This window comes from Carlito syrichta, unplaced genomic scaffold (assembly GCF_000164805.1).
Source record: "Carlito syrichta isolate Samal-C Ts95f unplaced genomic scaffold, Tarsius_syrichta-2.0.1 Scaffold126413, whole genome shotgun sequence".
In the NCBI taxonomy this organism is placed as follows: domain Eukaryota; kingdom Metazoa; phylum Chordata; class Mammalia; order Primates; family Tarsiidae; genus Carlito; species Carlito syrichta.
In genome coordinates, this window is record NW_007070509.1 from 485767 (window position 1) to 509920 (window position 24154).

The window sequence follows — 24154 nt, forward strand, 5'->3', positions numbered from 1 at the left end:
CTTCTGGGATGATCGGGGCTTTCCCAAAACAAGACTCATGAACATTAAACCCCATCAGAATGGAGCAAGAGGGCAAAGAAGGAAACCACCCCATACCAGTGAGTGAGCCGCCAGGAACCCCACCCTTCTCTGTGTCCCTGGCCTCCCTCCTGTCAGTCAGTCTCTCCTCCAGAGCTTCTTGTACACTTTTCCCCATCTTGGGGTCTCCCAGCCTCAAGCCTTGGGGTCCAGTGTCCCCTTGGGCCCAGCCCTTTCTTCTGTTGTCCCGTACACCTGCCCCACTTGCTCAATCTCTATCCCCCCTGAAAGCCTCCAGTCTTTTTTTTCTTTTCTTTTTTTTTTTTTGAGTCAGAGTCTTATTCTGTTGCCTTGGCTGGAGTGCAGTGGCACGCTCAGAGCCACCACAGCCTCAACCTACTGGACTCAGGCCATCCTTCCACTTCAGTCTTTTAAGTGGCTGGAACTACAGGCGTGCACCACCACACCCAGCTAATTTCTTTTTTTTTTTTTGAGTCGAGATCTCACTCTGTTGCCCAGGCTGGAGTGAAGTGACACACTCACGGCCACTGCAGCCTAGACCTGCTGGGCTCAGGTGATCCTTCCGCTTCAGCCTTCCAAGTTGCTGGAACTACAGGCACATGCCATCACGCCCAGCTAATTTTTCTTGATTTATTGTAGAAACAAGGTGCACACCATGCTTTTCTTTTTAATTGTAGCGATGCGGTCTCACCAAGTTGCTCAAGTTGGTCTCAAACTGTTGGGCTCAGACAATTCTCTCACTTCTGCCTCCTAAAGTGCTGGGATTACAGGTGTGAGCCACCATGCCCAGCTTCCCTCTGTCTTTTTGCCAAGTTGCCCAGGCCGATCTCGAACCCATGGGCTCAGGCAATCCTCTCACCTCAGCTTCCCTGCAAAGTGCTGGGATTACAAGCGTGAGCCACTGCTCCCAGGTAAACCTCTAATTTGAATAAGTCACATCCCAGCCATAAAAGTGGACTGTTGCCGGGCTCGGTGGCTCAGCCTGTAATCCCGCGCCTTTGGGAGGCTGAGGTGAGTGGATTGCCTGAGCCCGCGGGTTCGAGACCCGCCTGGGCAGCGAGACCTCATCTCTACAATAAATCAAAAAATCAGCCGGGCGTGGCAGCGCATGCCTGTAATTCCGGCTACTAGGAAGGCTGAGGCGGAAGGATCGCTGGAGCCCAGCAGGTCAAGGCTGCGGTGGCCGAGAGCGGCCACTGCACTCCAGTCTGAGTGACAGAGTGAGACTCCACCTCAAAAAAAAAAAAAAGAGTGGGCTGTTGAGCTCAATTGTCCCTCTTCTCAGCGGTGCAGAGGCTTCTGAGCTGGGGGCTGCCAGTCTCCGGTAGCCGGTTCCTGTGGCGCCAGCCGGGAGAGTTTCCTGTCACTACTTTCCTGCTGGGGGCAGGCACTGGAGGGCTCCTGGCCATAGGTGAGCATGGAAGCAGAAGGACAGGGATGGGGCGGGGCTGAACCGGGAATGGGACCCGCCTCTTGACCTCTGACTTGAACCTGTGCTCTTAGGTCTCTTTCAGCTCCTGGTGAACCCCATGAACATCTATGAGGAGCAGAAGATGATGGTTTTGTACAGCTTGGTGGGTTAGTCCTGGGCAAAAGCCAGGGCAGTTGAGAGGCCTATAAGACACAGCCCTGTCCTGCATGCCAGGGAGGGAGTCTGAGCTTGTTTTTTCCGTATCCAAGCATTTCTTGTAGCTTCAGCCTCCGCTTGAGCTGCAGGGGGAGGTCTAAAGGGATGAGGCCCCCAACTTAAGAAGGAAGACACAGTTTTACCCTCAAGGAGTCCCCCAATCTGAGGGACTCCCCGCTGCCCCTGAGATACTGTCCAAACCCCACAGCCCTTCTCAACCGTTGTCTCTCCTGACCTCTCTGGCTTCGTTTTCTGCTCCTCCTGAGAAATTCAGTTCGTTCATTTATTCATTCACGTGGCACTTACTGAGCATCTGCTGAAGACTCAGCCATGAACAAGGCTGACAAGTTCCCAGGCCCCTTGGAGTTTATATTCTAGCGGAGAGTTAGACAACAAGTGAACAATAAGTAAACAAGAGCATTTCTGGTGATAAGTAGTATGAAAAGGGGGTGTGATCAGAAGGCACTGAGGAGTTACCCTGGCTTTAGTAGTCAGTGAAGGTTTCTCAGAGCAAGTGACATTTGAACGGAGACCTTGTGTCAAGAGGTGGGTTATAGTAACAGAAAACCCACTTGAAAGTGATTTAGCCATAGAGAAAGTTTATCATCTCACATAATAGAACATTTCAAGGTAGGGTGGTTTTGGAGTTTGGGTAATTCAACCATTCAGTAACCACACCAAGGCCTTAGGGTCCTTCTGTCTTTTCTCTCTTTCCTTCCTTCCTTCCTTCCTTCCTTCCTTCCTTCCTTTCTTTCTTTCTTTATTTTTTTCTTTCTGTCAGAGTCTCACTCTGTCACTCAGACTGGAATGCAGTGCCACAGTCATGGCCATCGCAGCCTTGACCTCCTGGGCTCAGGCAATCCTTCCACCTCAGCCTTCCAAGTAGCCAGAACTACAGGTGTGCACCACAATGCCCAACTAATTTTTTTTTTTTTTTTTTTTTGTAGAGATGCTGTCTCACCAGGTTGCCCACGCTGGTCTCAAATTATTGGACTCAGGCAATTCTCTCATTTCTGCCTCCCAAAGTGCTGGGATCACAGGTGTGAGCCTCCATGCCCAACTTCCTTCTGTCTTTTCTCTCTGTCATCTGTGGCCTCTCAACCACTCCTCTGCAGGTCTCAAAATGGCTGCAGCAACTCCAGGCATCCCGTCTTGAAACAACAATGTCAAAGGTCAGAAGAAAGCAGAAGGAACATGCTTTCCTCATGTCCCTTTCAGGAACAGGGAACACTTCTTTGTAAGCCCCCAGCAGACTTTCTCTCACATCTCTTTGGTCAGAACTGCAATACGTGCCCCTTCCTGAATCTATCCCAGTCATAGGGAATGGAATTAGCATCATTGCCAGTTTGTTGAATGACTCCTGCTGGATACCAACAGGAAAAAACTTTTTCTCTGACCACTGTATTCAGACATGTTCTCCCACTGATGACTGCTCCCACAGACTCCTTGCTTTCTGGTTATTATTTTCTTCTTTTTGAGTTGGAGTCTTATTCTGTTGCCCAGGCTGAGAGCAGTGACACTATCATGGCTCACCACTGCCTTGATCTCCTGGGCTCAGGCAATCCTTCCGCCTCAGCTTCCCGAGCAGCTGGGACTGCAGACACCTGCTACCATGCCCAGCTAGACTTTTTTTTAGAGACGAGGTCTTGCCATGTTGCCCAGGCTGGTTTCAGACTCCTGGGCTCAGGAAATCCTCTTGCCTCAGCCTCCCAAAGGGCTGGGATTACAGGCATGAGACACCACACCTGGCTTCTGGTTATTTTTCTTTAGAAAACCTAGTCCTGCTTCAGTAATGTTGGCTTTTTAGGGGTTAAAGGTTCAATCCACCTTTATTATATTAGAATGTTAACCTCACATCCTCTCAAGCACCTTCCTTGCTCACCGCCCCCGCCCTGGCCTCAGCTCAGGCCTGATCCCTGGCATGGGGGCCTGTGGTGGAGAAGGGGCCTCGCCTGCTCTTTCTCTCCACTTCCTTCCCTTTCTGGTTCTGATGTCAGAAAGGAGATTAGAAGAATTAGAGGAAAAGGGACAAAAGTCTTAAGTCACTGATGCTGTTACAATCCCACCACCAGTGCCCTCCGCGTGGCAGGCGCTCACACTGCCGTCTCAGCAGGCCCATTTATGGTCTCTGAGGAGGCTCTGAGTGGACCTCGGCAGTGTCCAGCTTCCTGCAGAGGGCAGTTCTATCTGGCCAACCTCCAATGAAGCCCCCCTCAGCTTCTGCAGTCCACCCCCAGCCTCTTAATGTAGATCCCTCCCTCAAGCAGGCTGCCCTCTTGGATGGTGGGTCTCACAGATGGCTTGAGGCCTGTTGCCCTCCAAAATGTCCACTTGTCCCAGAGGAAATGCACATGTCCTCGCCCTGCCACACTGAGAAAGCAGGGCACCTTGGGACTGCCCTCTCTCCTACCTGGATGGGAATCAGGTTTAGTCTCCATGCTGACAGCCTCCCACAGTCCAGGGAGGTCCCACCGGACTCTCCCATGAGCACTCCCTCCTCTCTGCGCCCTGGTGGCAGCCCTGGAGCAGCTCAATGAGCTCCTGCAGTTGAGAGGGGGGTCCAGTCTGGAAGAGACAGGCAGGTTTCCCTTCCTGTCACACCAATCCCTGAAAGGTCTTGCATTCCTGAGTCTCTCACTTGCCATGTGATGCCATCCTCTCCACAAACACTCCGTCTCCAACTGCGTCTCTCCACTTCCAGGAAATCCGCATCGCTGGTCTCTTTATTTTCTCTGTTTTAAATTACTTAGGCCTGGCGCAGTGGCTCACACTTATAATCCCAGCACTTTGGGAGGCTGCGGTGAGAGGATTGCCTGAGTCCATGGGTTCAAGACCAGCCTGGGCAACTTGGCGAGACCTCATCTCTACAATAAATCAAAAAATTAGCCAAGCATGGTGGTGCATGCCTGTGGTTCCAGCTACTTGGGAGGCTGAGGTGGAAGGATCACCTGAGCCCAACAGGTCGAGGCTGCGGTGGCAGTTAGCGTGCCACTGTACTCTAGCCTGGGCAACAGAGTGAGACTCCAACTCAAAAAATAAAAATAAATTATTTTTTAAAATAGAGACAGGGTCTCACTCTGTTGCCCAGGCTGTTAGCTCCTGGGCTCAAGCGATCCTCCTGCCTCAGCCTCCCAACATGCTGTGATGACAGGTGTGAGCCACCAGGCTGGTCTCTTTATATTGCCTGGTTGGGGTAAATGAGTGAGAGACTAGTTTTGTTCTTTTGGTAAGCCCAGAGAAGATACCTGCAGGTCCACGGGGCTCTTATTAGAACTGTTTGCCAACCACTGTCCTCATCTTGAGTCTACAGCCAGAAGGCCAAGACCATGGAGCAAGTCCCTTTCAATGTCCTCTTATACCATGCTTGGTTTAGACAAATCCAGATTTATCCCCCAGGGGCCGGGGCAGGACCAGGCTTATGCCCTTGAACAAAACCCAAGTTGTGTTAGCAAGGAAGAAGGCAGAAAAAATTGTGGGGTGTCACCCGACAGGGTTTGCCACAAACCTGTATGACAAGGTGGGGCCAGCCGTGTGAAGGACGGAGTTAGGAGTGCTCCCAGCGGGGGGAACAGGGCAGAGCCCTGTGAGGAGGCATGAGCTGGGCACGTTCAAGGAAAAGCACGAGGTCTGTGTGGGCGACGTGGTGGACGAAGGGCTGAGGACATGAGATCGCTCCAGACAGTAGGCACAAGGGGCGGCGGGCCACGTCAAGAGTTTGAATTTTGTCTCAAATGTGGTTGAAAGTCACTGAGTGGTTTGGAGCAGGGACAGGACATAATCCGATTTATGCTTTTACAAGATCACTCTGGCTGCCTTGTGAAAATTGAAGTATAAGGTGTCAAGGGAGGAAGCAGGGAGATGAGTTAGAAGCTTACAGTCCCACTGACAGGTGACGAGGACTCCACACAGGCAGGAGGGGTGGGGCACCGGACATGTAAGGAACTGGGATACGTTTGGGCAATCATTGGGCGAACATTCCGTCAACACAGGCATCTTCTCACTTCCCTGAGCAGTGTACGCGGTTCCTTTGGCCTGGAATGCCATCTGCACCTCCTAACAACACTTACTCACCTCCCAGGCCCAGCTGACACATCACCTCCTTTGTCCAGCTGCACCCCTCCCTGCAGAAATACCTACTCCCTCCTTGGCTCCCACGGCCCTCCATAAGCACCTCCTTGTGCACTTAGCACGGCGTGTTGGAGTCATCTGTTTTACTCATCTGTCTCTCTCCCTGGATTATGAGCTTCCAGGAGCTCACTGACTCCTTGCAGAGACCACAGGGAGACAGACACATGTGAAACTGCTAAAGCACACCAGGCAGCACATGGTTAAGGGCTAAAATTAGAGGCAGAGATTGTGAAGCTGTCGGTGTCTGAGTGCTGGGAATGCTGCGGTGGGCCCTGACCTCACTTCTGACCCCTCTGAGCTTTCTATTGCTCTGTCTCTGCTCCCCCAGCACCCAGGGTAAGCGTGACTCCAGTCTGGATATGGAAAACATTGACTTCCTTCCCTAACACAAACCTGCACGTCATAAACACACGCAAATCAATCACTTGTGGCTTTTTAATCTCTAGTCATCTCTCTGTGCCCTTCCAGAGACTGGCACATCATTGAATTCTAAGCAACTGTGGAATGGAATGAATGAATGAATGAATGAATGAATGAGCAGCCTAGAGGTCTGTCAGAGTCAGTGGAAATGGGGACCCAGGAAGGATAGAGGTTGTTTGGTAAACATGGCAGGCAAGGAAGCTTCCTTACTGCCTCATCACTTTCCGGACTCTCCTGACAGGCTTGGGGGCCATGGGCTGGGGCACCTCTCCTCATATCCGCTGTGCCAGCCTCCTGCTAGTACCCAAGATGCTGGGCAAAGAGGGAAGGCTCTTTGTCCTGGGATACGCCTTGGCTGCCATCTATGAGGGTGAGTGTTTGCCCCTGGGTGCCAGTTGACAATGAAGCAGTGACCCAGGATGGGCCATCCAATGGGAGCCAGGCCTAGTGAAGGAGCAAACACGGGGCGTCTAATCCCAGCTGCTCCAACTTGCTGTGTGTCCCTAAGAGGGCTCCTTCCCATCTCTGGGCCTCCTTGGTTTACACAAGTGAAAAAATCAAGGGTTGACAAGATGGCCTTTCACAGGCTCCTCGGCCCCATTGTACAGTTCTAGAAGATGGTCACACAGGCAGTGAGGGAGCTGGGGTGGGTTTGAGAGAGGACTGGTTCTTCAGGGAGGTGACCTGCCAGGGCCTCTTTCTCCAGGACCAGTGGCCAATCTGCGGCACAACCTCAATGACGTGATCGCATCCCTGGGCTGCACTGTGGAACTACAGATCAACAACACCCGCACGGCCTGGCGTGTCTCCACAGCCCCCCTGCGGGCCGTGTTTAAGGACCTGCTGGTCAGGACTCCACGCAGGCGGCGTCTAGGGGTCCCTCTCCCCGGGGCTGACTTGAGTTGGATGCTGTCATGCTGGATTTACATTTATCCAATGGGGATACCGCTGGCATTCTTTGCAGAACTATTTCCAAACATTGTAGAACTACCCTGGTCCTGGGACGCTAAATGCTGGAAGAGTCCTCCCAGGTCGTTGGGACATGCCCTACACGCATGCCCAAATATCTGAGTGGGTAGGACTCTGCACACCTGAACTAGAACGCCTCGGAAAATCCAGGGTCTTGGCCTTGAGTAGTTCGGAAGCTTTGAAGACCAGGGCGGGGAGGGCTGGAGATTGGGGAGGTGGGGAGATGGAGGCTGAGAGGCTTGAAAATCGAAACCATTCAGATGGAATAAGAGGTGAGAGATGAGGGGTGGGGTCTAAGGACGGGGGCACGCGGACTGGTAAGGGTCTGGGATGGAAGGCCTGAGGAGGAGCTGGGAGCCTGGGAGGTGAGCAGAGCCGAGACACGTGGCATTAGATGAGGCGCTGGGACAGCAGTGGCTCCCAGGCATCATGGACAGTGGGGAATTTGAGGTGAGAGGCTGTGTCTCAGGGCCTCGGCTGCCGTGGGCCTGGGGTAAGAACCCAAGCTTGGTTAATGCAGGAAGGACAGGCTGTTGGGCAGCAGAAGCTCCAAATCCCCATCCTTCGCCCTTTCCTCTCTCCCCCTCTGACCCTAGGGCAGTAGAGAATTATTGAAAGCAGAGATCCAGAACATCTCTACCTCCTTTGAAGACCTGGATGCCCAGGTGAAGAGTGAGACCGGCTACACGCCCGAGGACGCCGTGGACTCAGGCGAGGCAGCCCAAGGAGTAGAAGCCCGCCACGCCTCAGCCTCCAGACTCCACCTCTCGACACAGAAGCTGTACGAGATGAAGACCAAGCTGCGTTGCTCCTGTGAGGCGCATCCTGGACAGGGCAGGGCGAGTCGGGGGGCCAGGGCACCAGGCCAGGGTGTGGGGTCCTCAGACACCGCTTTCTCCTCCCTGCAGACGTGGTGAACCAGGCCATACTCAGCTGCCGTCGCTGGTTTGACCGAAAGCAGGAACAGTGCATGCGGCGCATCTGGGTCCCGCTCCTCAACCACCTGCTCTGTCTGCCCATGAAGTTCAAGTTCTTCTGTGGCATTGCCAAGGGTCAGCACAGCAGCAGGAGGGTGGGGAGCACCATGGCTTGGGAGATGATCCCTGGGGACCACTGGCAGATGGGGAGTGGGAAAGTGATCAGGTGGGGGGACTTAGGCCCTGAGGACCCAGCAACCTCAGAGCCCTACTGACTGGCTCTGTGACCCGGGGTGAATTACAGCAAAGCTCTGAGCCTCTTTTCTCCAGCCGAAAGATGGGTACAATAGTAGTACTCACCCTGTGAAGGGTTTTGGAGGATTTATGGGGACAATGTGTGTGAAGCAAGGGGCAGAGCTGGCACACAGAGGACATGGTCTGCCAATGCCAGTTCTTAGATGAATATTTGTTCCCGATAAGGACAGGTGGAAAATGGGGGAAATCAGGCCTGGTTCCTGGGAGGAGGAATCCGAAGATAGCAGAGAAGGGAAGACTCGATGTGTAGAGAGACAAAAAGGCAGCATCAGAGGCAGGCAGGCAGGCCAGCCAGGTCCAGGCCTGGAGGCTGGGCACGTGGAGGCTCCTGACCCACACCTGCTGTCCACCAGTGATGGAGGTTTGGTGTCGCAACCGTATCCCGGTGGAAGGCAACTTTGGGCAGACCTATGACTCCCTTAACCAGTCTGTTCACAATCTGGACGGGGAATTTTCAGCCACTATTGACCTCAAGGTAGGAGGCGAGGGTGGATGGGTGGGTGAGGGGCAGATAGGGAGTGGGAGGAGGGCACTAGGGAGCAGGGCGTGAGAAAGGACAAGGGATAGGGCACAGGAAAGAGGTGACTGAATGTGAGGGGGACAGGGAAGGAAATGGTGTTGGTGTTGGGGGGAGGGGTGGTTGGGGGAGGAGCCTGGGGTAGGGTGGGCCTGGCCTGGGGTGGAGGAGAGTGTCAGCCAGGTCTGAGATGACCCACTGATCAGGTGCAGGGGAAGGAGACTGTCAAGGAGGATGGTGAGAGGGAAGTGACAACCCCTAGGGGTTCTGGGAAAATCCAGGGACATGTGTGGGTCGCCGGGGAGAGTTACCATGAAGAGGCTGAGGCTGGGGCCGGCAAAGCCGCAGCCACTGAGCTGCATGTATGCCCTCCACCAGGAAGAGAAGCAAGCAGGGGTGCTGGGCCTCAACGTGAGCTGGGAGCACGTGAGCACCGAGGTGCGGGACTACGTGCAACGCCAAGAGGCCCAGCTAGAGTGGGCCCTGGGGCTGCTGCATGTGCTGCTCTCCTGCACCTTCCTGCTGGTCCTCCACGCGTGAGCCTTGACCCCGCACCCTCAGGCCCCGCTCCCCGGGACTGGAGCCCCGCCCTGAGGGAGGCCATGAGGTCGGCACCAGGGCCCATGGCCAGCTCTGAACCGGGAGACCATCTGCCTTTAACTCTGCCCTTGAACTGAGTGGGGTGCGTGGTTTACACACAACGAAGGAAAGGTGGACCCTTTGCAGAAGAAACACTCCCGTGTTCTCACTGCCTTTAAAGGCTCCTGTCTTCCTTCAGCCCCCTCCCTCCAGCCTTCATCCCAACGCTGACTCTTTTTACATTTCGCTTTGACTTTTGATTTTCTCTTGCCCTTCATATTCCCCTTGGCTCTGACTTTGTGCCATTTTTATCCCTCCATTTTACTTTCATTTTCTCCCGCCTGCTGTGTTGGCGGCGACTTTCCCTCCATTTAGAACAAAGTCCTCAACCCCACCCAGCCCGGTGTCCAGCTGGGCCGCCCTGGGCCTGGCTCTGCTCTCTCTCCCCTGCTGACCTCTGGACCCTCCGCTTCCTGTCTCCACCCCAAATGCTGGAGGCAGGCAAAGGGCTGGGCAAGGGCAGCCATGGGGCTCCTGCTCGGTCTGCCCCCATGGGGGTGGCCAGAGTGACTGCAAGTCAGTGGTCATGCGTGCGCCAAGGGCCTTGTGGGAGGACCAAGATGAGTCATATTCCTGCCCTCAAGAAGCTCATGGTCTAGGTGGGGTGATAAAAGAGACACCCATAAGACAGAGAGGGTTCAAGGGCCATCCTATGGACTGGCTATCGGGACAGATGTGGAAGCCGAGAAGGTTCCCCCAGAAGGGCCACGGTTGGGCTCAAAAAGGCTGCAAATGAAGCTGGGAACAGTATCTCATGCCTGTAATCCCAGCACTTTGGGAGACCAAGGAAAGAGGATTGCCTGAGCCCAGGAGTTCGAGACCAGCCTGGGCAACTTGGCGAGAAGTCATCTCTACAGTAAATAAAAAAAATTAGCCAGGCATGGTGGCACGCACCTGTAGTTCCAGGTACTTGGAAGGCTGAAGTGGAAGGATCACCTGAGCCCAGCAGGTTGAGGATGTGGTACCCGTGAGCATGCCACTGTACTCCAGCCTAGATGACAGAGTGAGACTCTGACTCAAAAAAAAAAGGGCTGCAGATGGGGAGCTGTGGTAGAGGAAAGACCTTGGGTGAGGACCCTGGTGTCCAGGGGGTGGAGAAGGCAGCGGCTGGGGTGGAGGACTGGGCTGAAGTGGGCATGACAAGAATAGTCCGGAAAGGACCGCAGGAAAGCCCTGATCTGGGGGTGGTTGCAAGATGAACAGGGTCAGGCTGGAGGCAGGAGGCCAGGCTGGGTCAGAGGTCAGGGCAGCTGGCTGGGGTAGGGTGTGGCAGGAAGGTGGCTTGTGAGGGAGGGGTAAAGGAAAAGCTGCAGCAGGTCTCAGAGCCAGCTTGAGAGGGAAGGGAGGAGACACAAGTCAAAAGCCACTTCCAGGCTTTCAGCCTGGGTGAGGTCACTCACTGACGGACAGAGCGGGCAGGAGGGCAGGCCGGGCTCGGGAAGCCCAGGCCCTGATGCCTGGGTCTCTCCACAAGGGGGCGCGCACAGCCTGTCTTTCATTTATAGTTACGGTGTTTCTACAAGGCAAAGCTGCGGCTTTTCACAGGGCCCCCAAGAACCAATAGCACCAGAACGAATGTTTCACACTTTACAGAGTTTATTTGTACCTTTACAGTTTTAAACACATTTCCAGCAACTAACATTTTCCCTTAGGAAACATGCATTATTTGGGACTCTGAGATACATGAATGACACACGCCACTACCGTGCTCAAGGGTAGCCAAGGAGGAGCAGGAGTGTGTCGGAAGGAGGGAGATGGTGGCTTGGGATGAGTTTTGCTGGAGGTAACCTCCAGGACACGTGCTGCAGGCAAAGCCAAGAGGCAGGAACTTAGAGATGAATGAGAGAGTCACAGTGGATCATCTTCCCTGGTCCCTCGCCTCTGCTGGATATTCTTTTTTTTTTTTTTTTTTGAGTTGGAGTCTCACTCTGTCACCCAGGCTGAAGTGCAGTGGCTCGCTCATGGCTACCACAACCTCAACCTGCTGGGCTCAGGCAATCCTTCTGCCTCAGCCTTCCAAGAAGCTGGAACTACTGGCACGTGCCACCACCCCCAGCTAATTTTTTTAAAAATTTATTGTAGAGACAAAGTCTCACCAAGTTGTCCAGGCTGGTCTCGAATTCCTGGACTCAAGCAATCCTCTTGCTTCGGCCTCCCAAAGTACTGGGCTTACAAGCTTGAGCCACTGCACCTGGCCTTCTGCTTGATACTCATCCTGCACGATGCACGCCTGTCCCTACCTCACTGGCACACATGCTCCTCGCTCCTAGACCAGCTGGCTATGCCCTCCTCTGAGCCCCCCTCACCCCCTGCTCACCTGTGTCTTGTCAGTTGTGAAGAGATTCTTCTTCCACTATTGGAAGGCAGGGCAGAGTCTTCTCGTTCTCACGGTTGCCCTGCAGAGTGCCGAGGACATGGATGGTGCTCAATGAATGCTGGGTGGTTGGTTGAATGACTGTGCCTCAAGGAAGCCCACGGTTGAGGGTGGGTGAGGAGAGCCTGGGGAGGTGGAGACATCCCCATCTGTCTGTCCACAGTTCCTTCTCCTACATGGACAGCTATAACCAGGACATCCGCTTTGACAACATTTATATCAGCACTTACTTCTGTCAAATTGATGAACGCAGGAAGAAGCTGGTGAGTGGGTACAGCCCTGCCCAAGGATGCCTTGTTCTGTGCCCTGTGTGGGCTTCATGCCCCAGGAGGGCAGAGGGAAAAGGGCAGAGGGCCTCACTGTGTGGACACTTTCTTCCAGGGTAAACGGACCCTGCTGCCACTCCGCAAAGCCGAGGAGAAAACCGTCATCTTCCCCTGCAAGCCCGCCATCCAGGCCTCAGAAATGAGGAATGTGGTGAGGACGGCGTGGGGAATGCAACCACAGGCCTGAATCTGGGGTGGAGGGCAGATGGCACCAGGGCATGCTCGTGCCCTGGCAGGAGGTGCCCAGCTCTGCCCCTTCTGCTCTGGGTCAGGTGAGGGAGCTCCTAGAGACGTTGCCCATTCTGCTGCTGCTGCTGGTGCTGTGTGGGCTGGACTGGGCGCTCTACTCCGTCTTCGACACCATCCGCCACCACTCCTTCCTGCAGTACTCCTTCCACAGTGAGCCGCGTCCGACTCTGGTTCCAGGCCCAAAAGGCAACCCCAAGAAATCCAGCCTGCAGCCACCCCACCCCTACCTTCCTTCTGTTGCTTCTGCTCCCCTTTCTGTGACTCAGCCCCTCCTTGTCCTTCTCAAAGTCAAATCTCAGCCCTGCCATCTGACAACTATCACAGTGGGCCTCAGTCTCCCCTTTGCATTTACAACAGGAAGGGGTCAGTATTGAGTACAGTGATGGAAACTTGACCCCTCCCCCTACACCCAGTTCCCATCCTGCCCCACCCTCTTCTCTCCAAACCTTTCCTGACCCCCCCCTCACCCTCCTGGCTGCAGGCAGTCATAAACTGGAGGTGAAAGTTGGAGGAGATTCCATGCTGGCCCGGCTTCTTCGGAAAACCATTGGGGCCCTGAACACCTCTTCAGAGACCGTGATGGAATCAAACAACATGCGTGAGTGACGCCAAAAGTCTGGGTCAGAGGAATTGAGGACTGAGGCAAGGGTCAAAGATCCCAAGGTCAGCTAGGTGCAGTGGGAGGCAGAGACAAGAGGATTGCCTGAGCCAGGGGTTCGAGACCAGCCGGGGCAACTTGGCAAGACCGCATCTCTACAATAAATCAAGAAAAATTAGCCAGGTGTGGTAGTGCATGCCTATGGTTCCAGCTATTTGGAAGGCTGAGGTGGAAGGATCGCCTGAGCCCAGCAGGTTGAGGCTATGATGCTTGAGTGCTCCACAGAACTCTAGCCTGGGTGACAGAGTGAGACTTTAACTCAAAAAAAAAAAAAAAAGATTAAGAGTGGAGAGAGGAGGCCTTGGGAGTGGAGAGGGGAGGGCCAGTGTGCTTGAGTCAGGGAAATCAGGCAGGGAACACATCTGGGCAGGCCTGCAGAAATGGAGGAACATGGGTCAGAGGAGGCTGGCCAGAGGGTCGCTGACCCCTAGGGCAGCACTGTCCAATAGGACTTTTTGCCATCAAAAACTTTCAAGTTCATGCTACCCTGAGCCAACAGCCTACTGGGCCTGGTGGCTATGAGTTCTGACAACGCATCTCTGGAGGGTAAGGACAGGCAGGAGGAGAGCAGGGGATCAGAGGGGTGGGGTGTCCAACTCAGGACTGCCCTGTCCTCAGCTGGCTCTGATCAGAGCCTGACGGCCTGCCCCTCCCTCCCCCCACTCAGCCTGCCTGCCCCAGCCTGTGGGCCTGGACGCCAGGGCCTATTGGAGAACAGCCCTCCCGACTGGCCTGCTGGTGTGTCTCTGCCTGCTGCAGGCCTTTGGTTACCGGCTCCGGAGGGTCATTGTGGCCTTCTACTTCCCCAAGGTGTGCCTGCCCCAGACCTCTGCACCCTACGCACGCACACACACACATGCAGCCTGTACCCAGCTCCCCACCAACTCCGTCTTTGGGGGATGCCTTCCTCCTCGGCACTGTCACTATCACTGACGCCCTCTCCTTGTGCCCCAGCGAGAGAAGAAGCGGATCCTGTTCCTCTACAATGAGCTATTGAGGAAGAGAGCGGCCTTCACCAAACTGAGGAGGGCTGTCATCGTGAGGCGAGCACGGCAGCAGAAGGCTCCAGTAAGTCCAGGCCTGTGTGTGTGTGCTCCTGCCAGCTCCTGGCTGGGTCTAAGAAATGTAGGGGGGGGGCTGCCTCCCTTCAGTACTCCCAGCACCTACCAGGTCCCAGGTCTTCCTGAGCTTAGTGAGTTATTTATTTATTTATTTATTTATTTGAGTTGGAGTCTCACTCTGTCACCCAGACTGGAGTGCAGTGGCTGCTCCCGGCTACTGCAGCCTCGACTTGCTGGGCTCTGGTGATCCTTCCGCCTCAGCCTTCCAAGTAGCTGGAACTACAGGCGCGTGCTACCACGCCCGGCTAGTTTTGATTATGTAGAGATGAGGTCTCGCCAAGTTGCCCAGGCGGGTCTCGAAATCATAAATTAGAGATGGGGTCGTGCTATGTTACCCAGGCTGGTCTCAAACTCCTAGGCTAAAGCAATCCTCCCACCTCAGCTTCTCAAAGTGCTGAGATTACAGGCGTGAGCCACAGCACCCAGCCAGTGCTTAGTGGGTTCTGAAGCAACACATGCTAAGGGTTCCAGTCATTCAGCTCCTGGGGGGCAGGATTGTGTCCATTTCTGTACCCCAGGACTCAGCCCAGCCTAAGACACCTGGTGGCCTACTGGGAAGTAGGCAGGAAAGGGGAATCAGACTGACATGGTTTGGTCACAGGTTCTGCCAAGAGGACTGGAGTCTAGGAGCTCATGGCCATTCAGAGGAGGGAGGTGGCAGATGGGGTGAGAGGCAGGAGGGTTTCATGCAGGAGCCCCCGGTGTATAGAAGAACCAGATTCCAGTCTACACTCCCTCATTAAGCTATGTGACCTTGGCCAAGACCCTCACTGAGCCTCCATTTCTCCCTCTGAAGAATGTGGAGGTTGAACAGTTCTGTAAAGCCCACTCACCAGAGATCAGTGAGGAGTGGTGGTCAGGTGTACAACTCCGGTGCCAGAGGGCCTGGGTTTTGAATCTTCTTACTACTGTGACAACTGTGTGGTCTTGAGCACCTTACTTAATTGCTGTGCCTTGGCTTTTCTCTTCTGTAAAATGGACTTAATTGGTTGTTGTAAGGATTAAATCTCTACCCCATCTGGTTGTTGTAAGGATTAAATGAGTTTTACTCTCATGGTGCTGGCATCCAGCAAGTTCTCCGTATGGGTTTGCTGTCATGGTGTGACGCTGGGCAAGTGATCTCCTCTCCAGGCATCAGCTTTCTCACCTGAAAAAAGAGCTAATGATAATAACACTATCCGCCTTATATGATGATTATTTTAATTGTAGTAATTTACTGACAGTATCTTAGTACAGGGCCTGACATTATACACAATAAGCGAGCCCTTCATATTTAACAAGCTGTAACATAGTTCATAAAAGTGAGATTGTTTGCTGAACACTCCAGTGCCTCAATCTCTCTCTGCTCCATGACATACAATGGAGACCAAATGAATTAGTTATGAAAAAACAAACAGCAGCCCGAAAGAACATACTAGGATTCCTTGACAGAGTCCTCAAGTAAACTAGACTTGAATGCATAGATGGAGGTGAGAGTCGCTGTTCTACACTGGGGGAACAGAATATGCAAAGACTAAGGGTTTGAAGGGAGGCCAGGCTTGGTGGCTCAGCCTGCAATCTCAGCATGTTGGGAGGCCGAGGCAAGTGGATTGCCAAAGCCTGCGGGTTCGAAACCAGCCCGGGCAACTTGGTGAGACCTCGTCTCTACAATAAATAAAAAAATTAGTCGGGTGTGGTAGTGCGCACCTGTAGTTCTGGCTACTTGGAAGGCTGAGGCAGAAGGATCGCTGGGGCCCAGAAGGTCTACGCTGGGGTGGCCATGAGCATGCCACCGCACTCCAGCCTGGGCAACAGAGTGAGATTCCAACTCAAAAAAAAAAAAAAAAACAGAGTCTAAAGGGAATGTCAAGTGCCAGGGCTAGAATAAGGAGAAACTGGCACAGAAAAGATAGCATTCAGGGAGGGACAAGTGGAGCACAGGCCAGAAAGGGACCAGATTTTGGAAACTCTGAAGGCCAAGGCCAGGAGTTCTGGCTGTCTGGTAGGCAGTGGGGCTTCTGGAGTTTCTTTCCTTCCTTCCTTCCTTCCTTCCTTCCTTCCTTCCTTCCTTCCTTCCTTCCTTCCTTCCTTCCTTCCTTCCTTCCTTCCTTTTGTTGGAGTCTCACTCTGTCACCTAGGTTGGAGTATAGCAGCACACTCATGAACACTGCAGACTTGACCTGCTAGGCTCAGGTGATACTTCCGCCTCAGCCTTCCAAGTAGCTGGAACTACAAGCATGTGCTACCAGGCCCAGCTAATTGTTTTTATTTATTGTAGAGATGAGGTCTCACCAAGTTGCCCAGGCTGTTCTCAAACCCATGGGCTCAGGCAATCCTCTCACCTCCGCCTCACCAAAGTGCTGGGATTACAGGTGTGAGCCACTTGCCTGGACTGTCTTTCCTTCCATCCATCCTTCCTTCCTTCCTTTTTCCTCTCTCTCTCTCTCTCTCTCTCTCTCTCTTTCTCTTTCTTTCTTTCTTTCTTTTTCTTTATTTCTTGTCATAGTCTAAGTCTGTCACCCAGTCTGGAGTGCCGTAGCACAATCATAGTTCACCACAGCTGTCTCGGGCTCAGGTAATCCTTCCACCTCAGCCTCCTGAATAGCTTGGACTACAGGCACACCACCACACCTGGCTAATTTTTGATATTTTTGTAGAGACGGGGGGATCTCACTATGTTGCCCGGGCTGGTCTTGAACTTTTGGCCTCAAGTGATCCTCCTCCCTAGGCTGCCCATATTTTCTTCATTAAAACAATTTAAATATTTTTTTTATTCAGTTAGCAATAATTTCTGTTTTTTTTGAGATGGGGTCTCTGTCGTCCAGACTGGAGTGCAGTGGCACGCTCATGGCTACCCTAGTGTCTACCCACTGGGCTCTGTGATCCTTCTGCCTCAGCCTTCCAAGTAGCTGGAACTACAGGTGCATGCTACCACACCTAGCTAATTTTCTATTTATTTATTTTCTTATCAAGTTGCCTGGGCTGGTCTCTAACCCGTGGGCTCAGGCAATCCACTCACCTCCGTCTCCCAAAATGCTGAGATTATAGGCTGAGCCACCGAGCCCGGCCGAGCAATAATTTCATTTCAGATCAACCTCATTGGCTATGATACTGTCACTACGCAGAGCTTAAAAAAAATTTTAGGGCTTGGTGGTTCTCGCCTGCAGTTCCAGCACTTTGGAAGGTTGAGGCAGGAGGATTACTTGAGCCCAGGAGTTTGAGACCAGCCTGGGCAACATAGAGAAACCTCATCTCTACAAAAAAAATTTTTTTAATTAGCCAGGTGTGATGGTGCATGCCTATAGTCCCAGCTACTCAAAAAACTGAGGCAGAAGAATTGCCAGCGCCCAGGAGGCTGTGGTGAGCCATGATCCTGCCACTGTACTCCAGACTGGGTGACAGAGTGAAACCTCTACTCAAAAAATAAAATAAAATAAAATACCTTTTAATATCACCAAACCAAAGCCAGGAATTTTGACTACCAGTCCAATTCTCTTACTGAGGGTCAAAGTGAACAGAACATCACAGATCAATCCCTCCCCACATCCTACTGGGGGGGGGGGCAGACTCTGTGGGAAAAGGTGGAGTTCTCCCCCTGGGAATTCAGCAGGGAAGAGGAAGTCAGGCAGGATGGGGAGTGGGAGGCAGGTGGGAGGGGCAGAAGCTGAGGGTGGTTTCCGCACAGAAAGCACCAGAAAGTGCTTTATATTGCTGCTTTTTCCAGCAGAAATCCACTAATGGCTCGAGTCAAGCACTGAACTGGGAGGCGCTGGGAACCCTGAAATACATCCTTGCCCCAAAGGAGTCTAGTCAACTGGTGAATGTATAGTTAGAATATGGGATAGGAGTTATACTGGAGCTGTCACCGTATCAGACTATGGTTTCGCAGAGGAGGGAATGTTTCTTTGGGGTGGGAAGAGCTTCAGGAGGAGGGGATATTTGAAAGGGGTTTTGGAGGGTAAGTAGGCATTCACATTCAGGGACAGACCAAAGAGCACAGGTGGGAGAGTGAGTCTATGCGGTGAACTCTGGTGTAGCTAAGGTACAGAGTAGCCAGGTGCAGTGGCACACACCCGAAGTCCCAGGTACTCCTGAAGCTGAGGCAGAAGAATCTTGAGCCTAGGGGTTTGAGTCCAGCCTGGGCAACACAGTGAGACCCCATCTCTTTTTTGATTTGGAGTCTCACTCCATCGCCCAGGATGGAATGCAGTGGCATGCTCATGGCCATCCCATGGCCATCCCAGTGTCGACCTGCTGGGCTCAGGTGATCCTTCTGCCTCAGCCTTCCAAGTAGCCGGAACTATAGGCGTGCGCTACCACGCCCAGCTAATTTTTTGTTTTACGTTATTGTAGAGATGATGTCTTGCCAAGTTGCCCAGGCTATTCTCAAACCTGTGGCTCAGGCAGTCCCCTCACCTTGGCCTCCCAAAGTGCTGGGATTACAGGCTTGAGTCACTACACCTGGCCAAGACCCTATTTCTTTAAAAAATACACAATATGTCTGGGGTAGTGGCAGAAGATGAGACAGAGGTAATGTGGGAACCAGGTTGCCAAGGACCTTGAATACCATGCTTAGGAGTTTGAACAGTACTCTGTAGCCCCTAGATGCTTAAGTAGGAAACACCATCAGATGTGTATTTTAGAAAAATCACTGGGGAGTAGAATGTGGGTTGGCAAGGGAGCCCAGAGATGGGGGCCTGAGTTGCAGGAGTTCGAATGGGAGTGATAAGGGCCTGAGTGGAGGCATGGCAGAGGAGGAGGAGTAGAGGACAGAGATGAATGAGAGCTAAGCCATGGGTCGAAAGCAGGGAGGAGTCTGGGAGGGTTTAGTGTGCAGGAGTGCTGCTTGTGGATAGGAAATGGGTCGAGGAGCCAACTGAGGAAAGATAAATGCCTTCAGTTTGGGGCATTGTATCAATCAGGAGTGATTTTGGCTGCAAATAACAGAATATCCAGCTCCTAGTAGTTTAAATGAAGGGCTTATTTTTGCCTCAGAACAAGTAGTCTGGAAAGTTGACAGGAGCTCAACAGTGTCACCAAAGACCCAGTGCTCTCTGCCCTGTGTCCTCAAGACCCTGGTTCCAAGATGGCAGCCTCAGCCACAGAGCTACATTCAAGCTACAGGAGACCCCAAAAGGAGGGTGGAAACAAACCTCCTCTCCTTCCAAGGGTCTTTTTCTTTCTCTCTCTCCATCTCTCTTTTTTTTTTTTTTTTTGAGTTGGATTCTCCATTACCCAGGCTGGAGTGCAGTGGCACACTCACAGCCACTGCAGCCTCGAGCTACTGGGCTCAGGCAATCCTTCTGCCTTGGCCTTCCAAGTAGCTGGAACTACAGGCATGCACCTGGCTAATTTTCTATTTATTGTAGAGACGAGATCTCACCAAGTTGCCCAGGCTGGGCTCGAACCCGTGGGCTCTGGCAATCCACTTGCCTCGGCCTTCCAAAGTGCTGGGATTACAGGCTGTACCACCGAGCCCAGCTTGCTCTCTCTTTCTCTTTGAGGACTAGTCAAGTGCAGTAGTGAGAAGTGGGGAAAATATTTTCTAGCAGCTTCCCACACAGCTTACTCTGAAGGAACAGAGCCAGTTGAGGTGTCCACGTGCCCACCACCACAACCATGTCTGCAAAGGAGAAGGGAGTGCTCTGACTGGGCCTGGGGCGGGGCTGCCTCCCCCTAACACAGGTCTGCTGCCCCTCCCCCACAGGACACTGGAGTTCTGTTAGCCTGAAAGCAGGGGGTGCATGGCTTTAGGGTAAACAGTGAGCGTGTCTGTACAGATGTATTGCATTGGAGAGGCCAGTGAAGCGTGTAGCTGGATGGGTCAAGGGGCAGCTAGAGATGCGGGTCTAGAGCTCTGGAAAGGGAGAAGCTCTGCCGTGGGCCCTTTGGGACCTCATGGGTGCCCTGAGGCTCATGGGAAAGGTGTCCCAGACTGGAATGCTCTCAGCAGGGGAGAAGAACAAGAGGACACAGGCTAGGAATCCCTTCCTTGTGAATTTGGCTGGGAAGAAATCCCTCCTTCCCAGCTCCCAGCTTCAGCCTCCAGGGTGGAAAGGCTGGGTGAGGGATGGACAGGAGGACTTTCTCTCTCAGTGCAGCTGATACACCTCTCCTTCAAGCCTGGCTGTAATCTTTCACGATAATACAGTGGAAGAGCTGGAGTTGAATACTTTTATTTCAGAAGTGTTGCTTTTTATAACTTTTTAGAAACGTTCTTAATTTTTTTTAGATGAGGTGGGATCTCACTATGCTGCCTGGGCAGGCCTCGAACCTAGGGACCCTGTCCTCGAACAATCCTTCTTCCTTGGCCTCCCAAAGTGCTAGGATTACAGGCATGTGCCACTATTCCAAGTCTTATTTTTATGTAACTTTTTTATTTCCTAATTCCAGAAGGAACACATGTTCAGTGCAGAAAACTTAGAGAAAAAAAATGAAGAAAAAAAAAAAAAATCACCCCTAGTAATGAAGTTCAGGAGTAAGCATACTCTTGATTCCTTTCCCATGGCGCTGTCATTTTTCATGGTAAATATCTTTGAGAGGTTATCACTTACTTATTTTTAATTATTTTATTTTATTTTATTATTATTATTTTTTAATTGGAATCTCACTCTGTCGCCCAGACTGGAGTACAGTGACACGCTCCTGGCCATCGCAGCCTCGGCCTCCTGGGCTCCGGCGATCCTCCAGCCTCAGCCTTCCAAGTAGCTGGAACTACAGGCGTGCGCCACCACGCCCGGCTAATTTTTTGATTTATTGTAGAGATGAGGTCTTGCCAAGTTGCCTAGGTGGGTCTCAAACCCGCGGGCTCAGGCAATCCACTTGCCTCGGCTTCCCAAAGCACGGGATTACAGGCTAAGCCACCGAGCCCGGTTTAATTATTTTATTTTAGAGATGTGGGGTACAATTCAGGATTAGGTACATAAGTGGTTCAAAGTACAGGTGAAGTTTGGGCCTCCTATCGGTCATCACTTCGCCTGGTTTAGGATCAGGTGCCCTTATTGATGTTATGTGCCGCCTTGGTCCCCTACCAGTGTCCCTCTACTGCCAATCCCTTTCTTGTAGTATTATGATAAATGTTCAGGATCCACTTATGAGTGAGAACATGTGGTAGTTTGTTCCTAGTCACTTAAATCACTAAGTGTGATGGACTCTAAATCCATCCAAGTTGCCGCGAAGTCCATAATTTTGTTCTTCATGGCTGCATAATATTCCATCGTGTATTTGTACCACATTTAAAAATCCAGTCCACTTTAGATGGGGAGAGATTACAGTTTAATGCCCATGTTACAGCCAGCTTGGAATCCCTTATATTTGTATAATCCTCCCACCCACAACCCTCGACCCCCACCCACATCTATTTCCCCCCCTGTCCTCTGTCCCTGCAGTCAGTGGATGCCCAGATAATGGCTCATTTGTTTGTTTGTGTAATAAGCACACTGCTAGGCTAAGTGCTGCAAGTGTTGTCAGATAAGGCCATCTGTGAATAGGGAGACAGTGTGAAGGGAATTGTGTGTGGATCCAGCTGTGGAAACTTGGAAAAGTTACTGAACCTCTCTGAGCCTCCATTTTTGGCATCTGCCGAATGAGGTCAAGACTACCTTCTTTTTGGAATTATTACGGGGATCAAATGAAATACTAGAGGTGAGGGACCTGGGGCCGAGCCTGGGGAGTAGATTGTCCTTAAGCTCTGTGTGTTTCTCTTCACTGGGTCATGAACGTGCTTGTACTGGGGGTAAGGAGTCTTCAAGATACAGGGAAGGCGGGAAGGAGTCTCTGGAACACAGACGTCTGCTGTACCAGGTGGTGTGTCCTAAATGCCCTAGGGACACGGTGACCAAGAGCGTTAAGGTTCGAGGACAAAGTAGGATGAGGGCATGGCTTTTGAGGGCTCCCCTGGTGGGGATGCTGGGCAAGTGCATTTCGTGCCCACAGGACCCAGGCAGGCCACACTGCCCCACACCTGCAGAGGCGAGGGGAGGTGAGGAACGAATCTGCCGCTCAGAGTGCGCTCTCCCTCCTCATGTTCCTTTCTCCTCCCTGGCTCCATGCACAGCCTCTCTCAGGTTTCTTTGCCCTCTCCTGCTCTTCTTTCCCATGGCTTTGGCATCACCAAGTCCACCAGCTCTGTGTCAGGCACTGCTGGGTCTTCACCAGTAGAAACTGATTGAATAATGATGGGGGAAGGGTCGAAAAAGTATCTGAAGGAAACACGGTCTGGAGAGGGAACATGAGGAAGCCGGGAACCACCCAGAGAGGTGGGGTGGAGGGAACAAATAGCTAGAATGCCAGGAGGAATGTGGCGACTGCCTTGGGGGAGGGAGGAAGAGGGAGGGGAGTCACACTGCAATGTGGGATTTAGGAGGAGCTCCTCTCCTGACAGGAATCTGGAGTCTGGGGAGGTGTCCAGAGTAGCTGGGACTATAGGTGCAGACACCAAGCCCAGCTTATTTGTTTATTTACTTATTTAAGAGATAAGGTCTCTCACTGTTGCCCAGGCTGGTCTCAAACTCCCAGGCTCAGGCAGTCCTCCCCAAATGCTGGTATTACAGCTTGAGCAAAGAGTGACTTGATAAAGTGACTTGATAAAGTTGCCTGAGAAGAATTCCCAGCACTTTTGTGAAGGAAGACAGCTTTCTTGTTTATTTATTTATTTTATTTATTGTAGAGATAAGGACTCTCCATCTTGCCCAGGCCTGTCTCGAACTCCCGGGCTCAGGCAGCCTTCCCAAAATGCTGGAATTAAAGCTTGAGCAAAAAGTGACCTGATAAGGGGGCCTGAGAAGAATTCTCAGCACTGGTGTGGAGGGAGACAGTATGTGAGGGAGGGGGAGAGCACAGTGAACGAGGCTTGTGATGGTCCAGCCAGGTTTGTTGTTTACTATCTGTGTGCCTTTGGGAAAATCCTCTTACCTTTGAGATTCACCTTACTCATCTGTAAAGTGGGGTTAACATGATAGTAGTCTATCTGTCCTACTCTCACTTCTCAGCCTCACTGCGAGAGAACCGAGAACACCGTACGATAATTTACAGCAAAGTGCAAATGATAGTTGATGCTAACATCCGTGGGGAGAGCGCGTGGAGGGAGCATCCTCCCACGCTCCATCACGGAGAGGGCGGGGAGGGGGGGCGGAGGCTGTCCAGGGCCCACTTTCATAGCACCCTCGCCCTCCAGGGGCCTTCCTTGCCCAACACGCCTCCTGCAACGGCCAGGCCTTTCGACTTCAGACGAGAGACGCTGTCCGGTTTCCCCGGCAACCTTCCTTTCCCCCCCCCGCCCCACAGCGCCACCACCTGGTGGACATGCTGCACCGCCGCTGCCCGCTCCTGCGCCGCTGGCTGCGCCGGCGCTGCGTGGTGTGCCTGGCGCCCGAGACGCCCGAGTCCTACGTGTGCCCGACGTTGGACTGCCAGGCCGTTTACTGCCGGTCGTGCTGGGACGACATGCGGCGGCGGTGCCCGGTCTGCACGCCCCGAGAGGAGCTCTCCTCCTCCGCCTTCAGTGACAGCAACGACGACACCACCTACGCGGAGTGAAAAGGCGACTGTTCGCTCTCTCGCCCCGTCCTTCCCTTTCAATAAACGACTTGTTCGCTCCTGCTGCCCGCGCTTCGCGTGGGTCGGCGACCGGGCGAGCTGGGCGCTGCCTACCCGGCAGTCGGGAGAGCTGGTTCACCCGATCTCCCAGGGCCGGGCCGCGGACCGGAGGCAGGAAGACAGCGAAGCTAGGGAGGGACCCGGGGCCAGATGAAGGCGCGGCGCCCAAGCCGGTCGGGCAGGGCCTCGGCTCCCTCCCTGCACAGCTGCCGGAACGCTGCAGCTCCGAGCAGCGCCGGCGGGGCGGGCGTCCAGGGGCGGGTCCCGGCTTCTGCTGGA

General features: G+C 53.0%; 1 protein-coding gene across 2 annotated transcripts; it reads left to right on the forward strand.

The window, feature by feature from the left end:
• On the forward strand, nt 1–23874 carry DCST1 (DC-STAMP domain containing 1). 2 transcript variants are annotated; one of them, XM_008048594.1, is made up of 16 exons: nt 1–98; nt 1325–1450; nt 1543–1617; nt 6456–6584; nt 6921–7060; nt 7780–7996; nt 8092–8235; nt 8769–8890; nt 9311–9468; nt 12109–12208; nt 12327–12422; nt 12544–12670; nt 13002–13118; nt 13846–13988; nt 14133–14246; nt 23564–23874. In XM_008048594.1, the coding sequence occupies exons 1-16, from the start codon at nt 38–40 to the stop codon at nt 23813–23815; spliced, it is 2121 nt and encodes a 706-aa protein (XP_008046785.1). In that variant the 5' UTR covers nt 1–37; the 3' UTR covers nt 23816–23874. The 2 variants fall into 2 exon arrangements, with proteins under 2 accessions (XP_008046785.1, XP_008046786.1); XM_008048595.1 differs by lacking the exon at nt 1543–1617.
• The last annotated feature ends 280 nt before the right edge of the window (nt 23875–24154 follow it).

Excerpts from the sequence above, each read along its gene's own strand:
- DCST1 (XM_008048594.1), top strand. The coding sequence starts at position 38 with ATGAACATTAAACCCCATCAGAATGGAGCAAGAGGGCAAAGAAGGAAA. Across the intron at positions 12,423-12,543 it reads CCTCAGAAATGAGGAATGTG|GTGAGGGAGCTCCTAGAGAC; the intron begins GTGAGGACGGCG and ends GCTCTGGGTCAG. Across the intron at positions 13,119-13,845 it reads GATGGAATCAAACAACATGC|CCTGCCTGCCCCAGCCTGTG; the intron begins GTGAGTGACGCC and ends CCCCCCACTCAG.